The 12,553-nt window shown below is 54.1% G+C and overlaps 2 protein-coding genes across 2 annotated transcripts in view; both read right to left on the reverse strand.

Moving 5' to 3' along the window:
• The window catches only part of LOC118691923 (uncharacterized), a 211,154-nt gene that overhangs the window by 161,295 nt on the left and 37,306 nt on the right, over window positions 1–12,553 (reverse strand). The window lies entirely within an intron of this gene.
• Window positions 8–4,146, reverse strand: LOC129046601 (protocadherin gamma-B5-like). The gene is made up of 2 exons (XM_054516468.1): window positions 1,517–4,146; window positions 8–103 (listed from the first exon to the last, which is right to left on the reverse strand). The coding sequence occupies exons 1-2, from the start codon at window positions 4,001–4,003 to the stop codon at window positions 8–10; spliced, it is 2,583 nt and encodes an 860-aa protein (XP_054372443.1). The 5' UTR covers window positions 4,004–4,146.

Here is a 12,553-nt window from a genome sequence, read left to right on the forward strand (position 1 = left end):
CTCTCGGTCAACAGCGGCGCCCGCAGCCTCCTCCCGGCACTGCAGGCACCGAGCGCTGCGCTCCTGCCTCGCTCACAGGCAGCTCGCGGGGAGGGGACAGTAGCTTCGGAGAGGTTGCGTCCCGTCCTGTGGGAACCCGCTCCCTTGGCTTTCCTACAGTCGACCTCTTATTCGATCATCCAGCTCATCACTAGACACATTTAATAGGCCTTCTGGGATTGCAGTATTTCTGACGCACCCAAAAACTTTCAATAAATGTGATATAATATATTCTTAGAATATGGCATGTACAGTAATGCTCATATTATTTCCTTAGGCTCTGAAGCTCAATATCCTTCCTTCCACTTCACAGCCTTTTAGACCAGTCCATCTTCAAGGACTTTCTCCTCATCCATTTGGCAGGTTAAAACAGCTCCATGTATGCTCAGAAATAATTGTAAATAGTCAAAATATTTACTCCCTGCATTCCGCAGAATAGGGACAACACCAAAATTTTGGACCATATTATATTCGAGCTGCACATCCCAGGCTGCTCTTAAGAACCCTGACTTCACCCTATTCTCCAGACACCACTTTGAAATTGCTCCTAACACTTTTACACGCTACAGGATGTGCTTACGCCGGGTTCTCCTTTGTAGAGTAACTCAGAAGAGAGCAATGAACCATAAACCAATAGAATCCTTCATGTCAGAAAAGACCTCCCATGCGATCAAGTCCATCCATTCTGGCTTGGGGGCAAATTTCAGAACAATTAAAAAAACCCAAACAAAACGAAATACTAAAACGTACCTGAAAGAAAAGCCTTCAGGTTATACGATAAGGAAAAGGGAATAAAAAACTAAAACCAGAGTTTGAAATACAAAAAAACAAGGGTTTGGAGTTGCTTTGTGTGATTTTGAAGATTTTTTTTGTACATTGTTTTCTTTCCTTAAGATATTTCTGTTCCTTTTTCGTTTTTGCAGTTTTATTGTTTGTTTAGTTTTTCAAATCCTAAATTACCCCGTCTGCGCTTAGTAACCGTTTCTACGGCATAATTTTCTCAAAGGATATTAGGACACACGACAGATGCATGAATTCTGCATTCAGGAAGCCGCACACAAACCTGCTTTGGTCCTACAGTATCAAATCTACGTTTAGCAACGGCTTCTGCTTTCCTAGTTATCTATCAGGTTTAAGTACAGCGTGGAGAAACAACAATCAAAAAAGGAAAAGTGACGTTGTTTGTTAAATTTCAAAACACTGAAGACAACAGCAGGATGCTAGTCATACTTCGTCACAGAAACTTAGTAGAAGCAAAAGTTGAACAGAGATAAGAGTTTCACCACATCTTGAGAGGCAGGAAGTGCCAGGTGGCATGGGCTGCTGTAGAAATACACACGGGAGATAATCACTTAATGCGCCATGGAAATACGAAACGGCAATAACCGCCACAACATAGAACTAACCTAAAGAGCCTCCTGCCACAACCAGGCTCATAGAAAAGACTTACAGAAGAAGAGCGTGCGAAATTACACACCTGAGGTGCATCGGGATTGGCGGGCGGCTCTCCCTCGATGAGGTCACTGCTCGGGCTCGGCTTGTCGCAGGAATCGCCGCCCAGAAGCTCCTCCGCCGACAGGATGGGCACCGGCGGCGGCGGCGGCCAAGCGGCCTCGGGCAGGGCGCGGGCGGGCGGCGGCACGCACAGGTTGTAGGAGTAGGGCAAGGTGCCCTCGCAGAAGTCGGCCGGGAAGGCGGCGCCGGCCAGCGAGAAGCGCTGCGCGCCCAGGCAGCGCAGCACGGCGGGCGGCCCGGCCCGGCGCAGCCGCGCCAGCACGGCCAGCGCCACGCTCAGCACCAAGAGCGCCGAGAGCAGCGCCAGCGCCAGCACCAGGTAGAACTGCAGCTCGGCCGCCGCCGCCTCGGCGCCCGCCGGCCGCTCGCTCAGCTCCGGCAGCGCCTCCTGCAAGCTCTCGGCCAGCACCACGTGCAGCGTGGCCGTGGCCGACAGCGCCGGCTGCCCGTGGTCCTTCACCACGGCCACCAGCCGCTGCTTGGCCGCGTCCCGCTCGCCCACGGCGCGCGCCGTGCGCACCTCGCCGCTGTGCAGCCCCACGCGGAACAGCGCCGGCTCCGACGCCTGCACCAGCTCGTAGGACAGCCACGCGTTGCGCCCCGCGTCCGCGTCCACCGCCACCACCTTGGCCACCAGGTAGCCGGCCTCGGCCGAGCGCGGAACCACCTCGAAAGGCGCCGCCGCCGCCGCCCCTCCCGGACCCTCTCCCGCCGCCGCCGTCGCCGCGGGCCAGAGCACCCTGGGCGCGTTGTCGTTGCGGTCCAGCACGAAGACGCGCACCGTGGCCGTGGAGCTGCGCGCCGGCGAGCCGCCGTCCTGCGCCCGCACGGCCACCGTGAACTCGCGGCACTGCTCGTAGTCCAAGGAGCGCTGCGCGTACAGCGCGCCGCTCCGCGCCTCCACCGACACCAGCGGCGCCGCGCCCGCCGCGCCCGCGCTGCCGCCCGCCAGCCAGTAGCTCACGCGCCCGTTGGCGCCCGCGTCCGCGTCCCGCGCCTGCACGCGCAGCACCAGCGCGCCCGCCGCGTTGTTCTCCGCCACGTACGCGCTGTACGCCGCCTCCTCGAACACCGGCGCGTTGTCGTTCACGTCCGACACCTCCAGCACCAGCTCCCTGCTGCTCCACAGCGCCGGCCTGCCCCGGTCCCGGGCCACCACCGTCACGCGCTGCTCCGACGCCTGCTCGCGGTCCAGCGCGCCCGATGTCACCACCTTGTACGAGCCGCCCGACGACGCCACGATCGACAGCGGCGCCTCTCCCGACAGCGAGCACGACACCTGACCGTTCTCGCCGGAGTCCGGGTCGTCCACGTTGAGCAGAGCCACCACTGTGCCGATCGGAACGTCCTCGGGCACCGGGTTCGAGAGGGACAGAATGGTGATCTCGGGCGCGTTGTCATTCTCGTCCAGGATATCGATCTGCACTTCGCAGTGATCGGTGAGCCCGCCCCCGTCCGTCGCCTCCAGGCTGAAGATGTATTTACTCTTCTCCTCGAAATCGAGGGGACCGGACGTCATTATCTCGCCGCTTTCGCTGTCGATAGCGAACAACGCCTTGACACTGTCCGGGACGTTGCCAAAGGAGTAGGAGACCCGCCCATTGGAGCCCGCATCTGCATCCGTGGCCACCACCACCAGCACCTGCGACCCCGCTGGTAAATTCTCTGCCACTCGTGCCTCATAGCCGCTTTTGCTGAACACGGGTGGGTTGTCGTTTGCGTCTGTCACGTTGATACGCACCTGAACAGTCCCGGATCTCGCGGGGTCCCCACCGTCCAAAGCCATCAGCACTAACTCAAAGGAACTCTGCTTCTCTCGGTCCAACACTCTCTCTAGTACTAATTCCGGCTGCTTTTTTCCAGTATGCTTTTCCTTCATGGATAGTGAGAAAGACGGGTTGCTGGTGAGTTGGTAAGTCAGCAAGGAGTTTGTTCCTATATCAGCGTCTCGGGCTGTCTCCAGAGGAAACCGAGCACCGGGAAGCGTCCATTCACCTATCTCGAGATCCAGAGCAGCTTTGCTGAACATCGGGGAGTTGTCGTTCACATCCGTAATAGCCACCTCGACGCGGAAAATGTTCAGCGGGTTGTGCACCAGCACCTCGAAGCTGACGGAGCAGGTCACCGACTCGCCGCACATCTCCTCCCGGTCCAGCCTCTCGTTCACGTACAGGTTCCCGTTCTCCTCATTCACCGTGAAGTATTTCAGCTGCTTCTTGCCGGCAGACGCCACCTGCAGCTTGCGCGCCGGCAGCTCGTCCGCGCTGAGCCCCAGGTCCCGCGCCAGCGGCCCCACGAGCGAGCCTCTGCCCAGCTCCTCGGGGATGGCGTAGCGGAGCCGCTCGGCCGCCGCCCGGCACCACACGCACAGCAGCAGCAGCAGCAGCGCGGCCAGCAGCGCTCGCCCGCCGCCCGGCCCGCGCCTCTGCCGCCTCTGCCTCACCGCCATTCTCTGCCCACTGCGCTCGCCGCGCTCCTGCCGACTGCCGCTGCCCTGCCTCCCTTCCAGCCGCTCTCGCCGCCCAAAACAGACACCGCCAAACACACCCAGCTCGCCGCGCCGCCTCTCGCCGCCTTTTGCCGCCTCTCGCCGCCTCTCGCTGCTGCTGCTGCTGGCGGTGCCGCTGCCGCTGTGGCCGGCGCCGGCCGAGCGAGCAGCCTGCGGGGGCAGGACGCTGCGGCGGCGGCGGCTCCAGCGCCGCTCGGCGCCGGCCAACAGCGACACCCGGAGGCGCCGCCGCGACACTGCAGCCGCCGCGTGCCCGCGCTCAACGGGGCCCGGCTTTGGCCGGGGCTCAGCGCCTGCACCGGCCCCGGGGGCTCTCCCCGACTGCAAACACCCACAGCAGCAGCTCTGGCTTAACCACAAGTAGGAACCCTTATGATTACAGCAGCAATATCCGTGTGATAACGATCTATTTATTTCTAGCTGCAATAGAAACGGAAACAAGTATTCCTCCTTATCAAAGATTTTCTGCAGTCTCTGGTCTGAGATGGCATGAAGATCCGAAACCAAATATGTGTTCCCAAAGTACAAATTGGTTGTCTCATGCACAGTCAAGGAACTGAAGCCAAAATCTGAAAAGATGATTGCTGAGATGTTTTATAATTTAATTGTTCCAGTTATACCCAAGATATTGTTTACCCATCATCTGTGAAAAACTCATGCAAATCAAAAGAACATTTTTACAGTGAATAACACTTGCAGAGAAATGTGAAGCCCAGAAGCAATGGATCTACACTCAGATAAATGCCAGTGTACATACATACCTGGCAGAGAATAAGAAAGTGCAAAGCAGTGCAGACTCTGCCCTGTGTCCATCCTTACACTGACTCCCCTTTCATCCAGAAAACCTTCTGTGCTTTTGGTGGAAACTCAAAAATTAGGCCTGCTACAATTACTGATTTAATATTTCCATTGTTTGATTTTCCTAACCTCTAGGCAAAAGTCTCAATATCTCCCCAATCCGTTTTAGGACTGCAGAATCAGCTGAATGGTTTTCAATGAATTCTGAAGATTCATATACAAACCCTAAACTTCCATCTGACCCCATCAGAGTGGGGGACATATTTCAGTGCTGTGATTTTCTGCAGCTTTACCACAACACAGCCTTAAAATTCTTTCCCAGAACACCTGGAAACTCACTTAGGCCTCAAGGTGCAAGCTAGGCAAGCTGCAGGAATTTTAAAGGACTATGAGGTCTCTCTGACTGGACTAAATGACTTTACTAAGCAGCAGAACAACAGAAATCCTTGGCACTTACTCTATCAAAGAAGCCAAGCCAAATATCTCCCACTGCCATACATGGGGCCAATCATTGGCCACTGTGACACAGCAGGGCCTGTGCAATGTAGGAAACCACAGAGAGCAGCTCGTAGCTGTGTGGACCTCAGAGACACAAGAAGAATCCCCAGGTAAGTGGAATTGGACAGCAGCATTTTACAGCTACCCACTTGAGTTAAGCAGTTTTTTCATTTTCCTCACACACAACATTCTGTCTTCATTTGATTCTCAAGGGAAGTTACTGTTTCCTGCAAAGCAGCACTGACAAGATGGAAGGAAACATGAACCATGGCCTTCCAGGAAACAGAGCCTGAATTGAGATCCAAGGTGGAAAATGTAATTACCACTTTCATGAACTCTCTATCAAACTATGCACTTCCCCTCTTTTATCACATGCACGGATCCACAAAGCTGTGACTTCTCCTAAGGTCATTTTTACATCTCTTAACATATGACAAAATTTGAACACAGATGTACGCCCCTCACATGTCCTCATTCTACATCAGCTGTAATAACATGTCAAGAAAAGAAAACCACTCAAGCAATGCAGGGATGCATTAGGAGTGCATTCAGAGAAACTCACCCAGAGGAAATCTCAGGCCTCTCTGTGGGCAAGGAAATTCATTCCCGACAGCACCTGGAACCCACTGAGGTGTCAGGCCGGAAGTGAGACCTTGAAATCTTGTTCTGGACTGCCAGTGTGACTTCATTTCATGAAACACTCCAGAGCTCTCATCAGCTTTTCTATTGTGTGGCCTGCTCATACACCACAGATTTGAAGGCCTAAGTTTGAAGGCCTCTACTTAAAGGCCTCATTGTAAAGACCCAAGTTTAAAGGCCAAAGTTTAAAGGCCAATGTTTAAAGGTGAATGTTTAAAGGCCTCTGTTTAAAGGCCTATGTATAAAGCCCTTTGTATAAAGGCCTTTGTATAAAGGCCTATGTTTAAAGGACTAAGTTAAAGCCTATATTTGAAGGCTTATGTTTAAAGGCGTAAGTTTTAAGGCCTAACTTGTGTCAGCTTTAACAAGTACATAAGACACATATCGAATATCAGGAGGTAAGGCACTGCAAGAAATTCCTTTGGAGAAAAAGCAAAGAAAAATGCACACAACCACAACTATGTGATCCATATAACAGCTAGGGAAAACTGAATATTTTTACCAACCCTTTAGATATTTCAGCAACTCTTCCACCAGCCCTGTCTCTGCACAGGCACAATGCTCAGACATCACCCAACAGGGACCCCTTTGCAGACAGACATCACTGGAAGAAGTTTTCCACACAACTTCTCCTTATGGAGAGCAGGGATCACAACACAGGTCCACACATATGGACTCTGCTCACCACTGATATTTGAAGAAATGTAAAATGTCTAAACAGTCATAACCAATATGCAGCTCAGTTAAAGACTCAGATCAGGATCAATACAAAGACGTCATCATTCTTCCTAAACATATGGACAGTTTTGGATATATGCCACTTGGGAACCATTCATGTGAAATCTATGTCTACATCCAAGAGCTACCACTCACAGGGAAGAGCTGTATCAGACATGGCAGAGGATAAAATGAGTGACTTTCTGGCATGTGCTTCAAATAAAAACTCCAAACCTGGACTTTGCTGGAAAATTAGACTCTCCCATCCCTACAATCCTACCAATTTCAATTAAAAAAAAACCAAAACATCAGCAGTAACATCAACAAGCAAGAGCCATTAATAACATCTGAAGGTTTGCTCAAAGCTTGGGAAAGCTTGGTACAAACACAGGGAAACTCTACATCACAACTGTAACAAGGACACATAGCTGGGGAAATGACATTTCCCGCAGCATTTCTTAGACACAGAAGCCCTGAAGCATGCACTGCCCTGGGCATTGCTTGCAGACAAATTCATTGGAGGATTGCCATCCTTTTCTGGACACAAGAAAAGGGCACTTGGTGTAAGTGGCACAGGCCTTGGCACACCCAAATCATAGAACCCCGCTCTGCCTGCTGAGGGGCCAGTCTCTCCCTGGGAGCAATCTCTCCCTGACTGTTCACCATCAGGATGTTACAAGTAAGATCAGTGACTCTAGAGACGTTTACAGACAGAGTTTCAGACACACACAGGCCCATCTCTACCTGGTCAGGACAAACAAGTCAACAGTTAAACTATCATTCACAGAGAGCACACCATTATAGAAAAGCAAGCTTATGAACCCACAGCTTGGCCATTCATAATCTGAACATCTTCATTTTATGTAGTCCAGAAATGGACCACAGAAGTTAAAAACACAGCTGCTTTCTCTCCAACAGGGCTTCCTCACACGCTGCACCTGCAAGAGTCTCCTGAAGCTCGTTACAGATTGTTTGGTTCTCTCTGATCTTTACCATTAGCAGAGGAACTCCACTGCAAGAAAAGTTGCAGAGATAACTTACCATGGCTAACATTAAACTTCTTAACCTGTCTATGTGAGAAATAAAACAACTTCTCCCATTAAAAATTTCAGGAAACATATCTATGAATGTCTTTCCCTGTCGAGTTGTAAAAATGAAAGGCATGTATGGAACAGCAAGGGAAATGTAAGAGACGTGATCTGATACTGCCAAATACAAAGGCCCATCTTAAGATCAGTACAAAGGACAAGACAAGGAGAAAACATTTGCGGAAAATAAGGAATCACTCTCATCTAGATTAGGCTCTTGCAGAAAATACAAAATCTAGGTATTAAAAGTGGGGATTGGAATAAATTTCGTTACTGCAAAGTGCCCATCGTGACATTTCAGAATAGAATATATAGGGCTATAAATTTAATATATTGACAATACATTAAATACATTAAAATACAATAAATACATTACAAGAACCTGTAAACAGACTTGTTCTCATTAGAACTTCAGTAATATCTGTTAAGCCACACATACTTGGGAAGGAGAAAATTGCATTACATTATACCACAGATCAGCACTGAAAATGCATCTTATCTTATCTTAATCTTATCTCTTAACAGTCTTCCACACACAGAGCCAATTATTTGCATCTCCTGCCTCTAAAACATGGTATGTTGTGTCTCGACCTTGACACTCAGGAATCACTTTCCATCAAAACACCAGATATTCAGAGGGTTTGCCTTCAATGTGCACCACGATAATCTATAGCCGTCAAACAGGCATCTTTACAGCTCTCTACTAAGAGGGAAGAAATATTTATCGAGCAAATACATCTCAGAGAAAAAGCGGGAAGGAGGTAAAAAACCGACTTGTCCATCAAAAGATACTGAGCCAGCGAGGTTCAAACGATACAGAAACATTTAGAAAAACTCTCCAGCCAAGATCAGTCTCCCTTATCATGCATTCCTCACAAACTGGAAAGCCAAGACCCGACCCCAAGTCTACCACGGTATAGCAATAAGCCACGCGATCAGCACGTCCCTAAAAGATACTTTGCCTTCCATATCAGCAAATATCACTCTGCAGTGACATGGAAAAGAGGAGAGAAGCAATAGAAGAAAGAATGGCCGAGCAAAACTCGTACGGGGAACTCACCGGGACGGAGGCAGAATCCGAGGGGAGGGCTCCGGCCGGGTCCCCGTCCCCGAGCAGCGGCGCGGGCTCGTCGGGCGGCGGCCGGGCCGGGAGGGTGTCGCAGCAGCTGGCGGCCGAGAAGCGCAGGTGGCTCTTGCGCGAGTCGGCCGTGAGCGACACGTCGTGCGAGTAGGACTGCAGGAAGGCGCGCACGCCGTCGATGCCCACGAAGTGCGAGACGGGCACGCCGCGCAAGGCGCCGCTGTCCGGCGGCAGCAGCTGCTGGCGGTGGCAGCGGCGCAGGCGCAGCGCCAGCAGCAGCAGCAGGAAGGCCACGAAGAGGCACGAGACGGCGGCCACGGCCAGCACGAGCCAGCGCGTCAGGCTGGCGGCCGGCTCGCCCGGCGCCGCCGCCTCGTGGGCCGCGCTGCCCAGCTCGGCCAGCAGCTCGGCCACGCTCTCGGCCAGCACCACGCTCAGCGTGGCCGTGGCCGACAGCGCCGGCCGCCCGTGGTCCCGCACCAGCACCAGCAGGCTGTGGCGCGCCGCGTCGCGGGCCAGCGGCGAGCGCGCCGTGCGCACCTCGCCGCTGTGCAGCCCCACGCGGAACAGCCCCGGCTCCGTGGCCTTGGCCAGCTCGTAGGACAGCCACGCGTTCTGCCCCGCGTCCGCGTCCACCGCCACCACCTTGGCCACCAGCGCGCCGGCCTCGGCCCAGCGCGGCGCCAGCTCCACGCCCGACCACGCCGCAGCAGCGCCCGAGCCCGCCGCTGCGGCCGGCGCCGGGTACAGCACCTGCGGCGCGTTGTCGTTCTCGTCCACGATCAGCAGCCGCACCGACACGTTGCTGCTCAGCGCCGGCGCGCCGCCGTCCTCCGCCCGCACGCACAGCTGCAGCTCGCGCAGCTGCTCGTAGTCCAAGGAGCGCAGCGCGTACAGCGCGCCCGTCTCCGCCTGCACCGACACGTACGACGACAGCGGCGCGCCCCGCACCCGCCCCTCCGCCAGCCGGTAGCGCACGCGCGCGTTCTGCCCCCAGTCCGCGTCCGTGGCGCGCACCGTCAGCACCAGCGCGCCCGCCGCGTTGTTCTCCGCCAGCCGCGCGCTGTAGCGCTCCTCCAAGAACACCGGCGCGTTGTCGTTCACGTCCAGCACCCGCAGCGCCAGCACCGCGCTGCTCTGCAGCGCCGGCGACCCGCCGTCGGCCGCCCGCACCGTCACGTTGTACTCCGACACCTGCTCCCGGTCCAGCTCTCTCGCTGTCACCACGCTGTAGTAGCTGCCGTGAGAGCTCTGCAGCCGGAATGGGACATCCCCTTGAAGCGAGCAGCGCACTTCACCATTCGCCCCCGAGTCCAGATCCTGGACATGCAAAAGGGCCACCACGGTCCCCGTCGGGGCGTCTTCGGAAATCTCACTCAGTGCTGATCGTAACGAAATCTCGGGTGCGTTGTCGTTCATGTCTGTCACTGTGATAGTAACTTTCGTTGTGTCATAAAGCTCTCCTCCGTCTTGTGCCTGAACCTCAAGTTCATGGGAGGAGATCTTCTCGAAGTCCAAAGCATTTCTAACGGTTATTTCTCCTGTCTTAGAGTCCAGGTCAAAAAGTTCCGACGCCCGGTCTGAAATTTTATGGAAGCTATATTTAACCTGCCCGTTCAGACCCTCGTCGGCATCCGTGGCCGTGACGGTGACGAGGGTGGAGCCCACGGGCACGTCCTCGGGCACACGCACCGTGTACTCCGCCTGGCTGAACACGGGCGCGTTGTCGTTCGCGTCCAGCACCGTGACGCGGATCCGAGCCGTGCCCGTCCGTGCCGGATCGCCGCCGTCGCTCGCCCTCAGCACCAGCTCGTGAAACGCCGCCTCCTCCCGGTCCAGCGCCTTGGCCAGCACCAGCTCGGGACGCTGATCGCCGCTGGGGCCCGCCTGCACGGCCAGCGAGAAGTGCTCGTCACCGCTCAGCTCGTAGCTCTGCAGGGAATTCTGGCCCGAGTCCGGATCTTGTGCTTCTCGGAGGGGAAACCGCGACCCTGGGGCTGTCGTCTCGCTTACTCTCAATTCTTTTTCCGTCTCTCGGAACCTGGGGGAGTTGTCGTTAACGTCTGTGATTTCCACTTCTATTTCATAAAACTTCATTTCCTCCTCCACTATCAGCTCACAGCGCAGCACGCATTGCTGCACACGCTCGCACAGCTGCTCTCTGTCGATCCTCTCTGCCGTCACTAAATGTCCCGTCTTCCCGTGCAGAGCAAAATACTGCGTCCTACCCTTGGAAACAACACGGACGGCATTATCGCGGATCTCCGGCAGCTGCAGCCCCAGGTCCTTGGCCACGTCGCCCACGAACGAGCCCTTGGGCATCTCCTCGGGCACCGAGTAGCGCAGCTGCCCCCACGCCGCCTCCCACGCCGCCAGCAGCACGGCCCAGAGCAGAGCTCGCTGCCGCCGGCCCCAGCGCCTCCCCGCCGCGCACATCTCGCCCGCGGAACCGCCGGCACCGCAGCACCGCCGATCCAATCCCGCTGCTACTCAGTGCTCTCAGATCCTGCACCGTGCGCAGCTGCCGCTGCCTCCGCCTGGCTCCACAATGGACCAGCACCGCGGGGACGATCGGGGACCGCACGTTCGGACAGGCAGCGAACAACCGAGCGAGCCGATCCGCAGCGGGCGGGGCTGCCGGTAGCGCTCCGAGCTTCCTCTCGCTCCTCTCGGTCAACAGCGGCGCCCGCAGCCTCCTCCCGGCACTGCAGGCACCGAGCGCTGCCCAGCGCTGCCCGCCCTGCCTTGCTCCATACAGGCCACGGTCGCCACCGAGATGTAGCTTTTCGTCCAGCGCCGATCTCCTGCCTCCGCATTTCTCCAGCCCATCTCTGCTTTCATCCTCCAGGCTATCACCATCGGGAAGAAGCCAGAGGCATTCCGCGGGCGGGGTTCTTTAATCGCGCGGGAAACTCATTACTTTCTACTGTCATTATACGTAAGTTAAAATAGATATTTTGCCCTGTAGCTTATTCTTAAGCTTATCGTTTTTGTTCAGAAGCACCTTCAACAACAGCCTCCCATACAGAGAACGGGAAGATAGCATATCCCGAAGAAACAAAGCTATCCGGGTTATTAACAAAGCGGGACAAGAGCAATTGAATACTGCTTGAATTCAGGGAGACATTGTTACAGAATTCAATTATGGGTATAAATAAAAATGTAGCTGAAACTCTCAAGGTAAAGTTTCAGGACTTTAAATATTTGACATCCTTTCCTAGGGGATGCGCCTAGTGTTTCCTTAGTTTATACAGATTTACGTTTAATCAAATCATTGTAGTTTTCCTTTTTTCAGAAAGCAACCTCTGAAGCACTAAAGCTCGTTAGGAAACTATTCCTCTAAGTATCTCTTAATGACAATCTTGGCTATGTGTTGAAGAAAATAATTATGGGACCATAGAATAAAAGTACAACAAAGGAAACTGTGCTGACCACTAATCAATGTGCAAATGGGCTTGATTCAAGTGCCTAAACCCTCCTCTGGCCAATCTCCCTCATATGGGATCCCTTAGTATCTCAGATGTTTATCCTAATAAACAGAATTGCAAAGTTTTGCTGTTCTCGAGATATTTGAGACCTGCTAACACCCCCAACATCGTTGTGAGATAGAAAAATAACAATCTCTGAAACAGAAATCTTTCAGCACTCTCACCAGTGTATGAAATAAAG

Source organism: Molothrus ater, chromosome 15 (assembly GCF_012460135.2).
Source record: "Molothrus ater isolate BHLD 08-10-18 breed brown headed cowbird chromosome 15, BPBGC_Mater_1.1, whole genome shotgun sequence".
NCBI lineage: Eukaryota > Metazoa > Chordata > Aves > Passeriformes > Icteridae > Molothrus > Molothrus ater.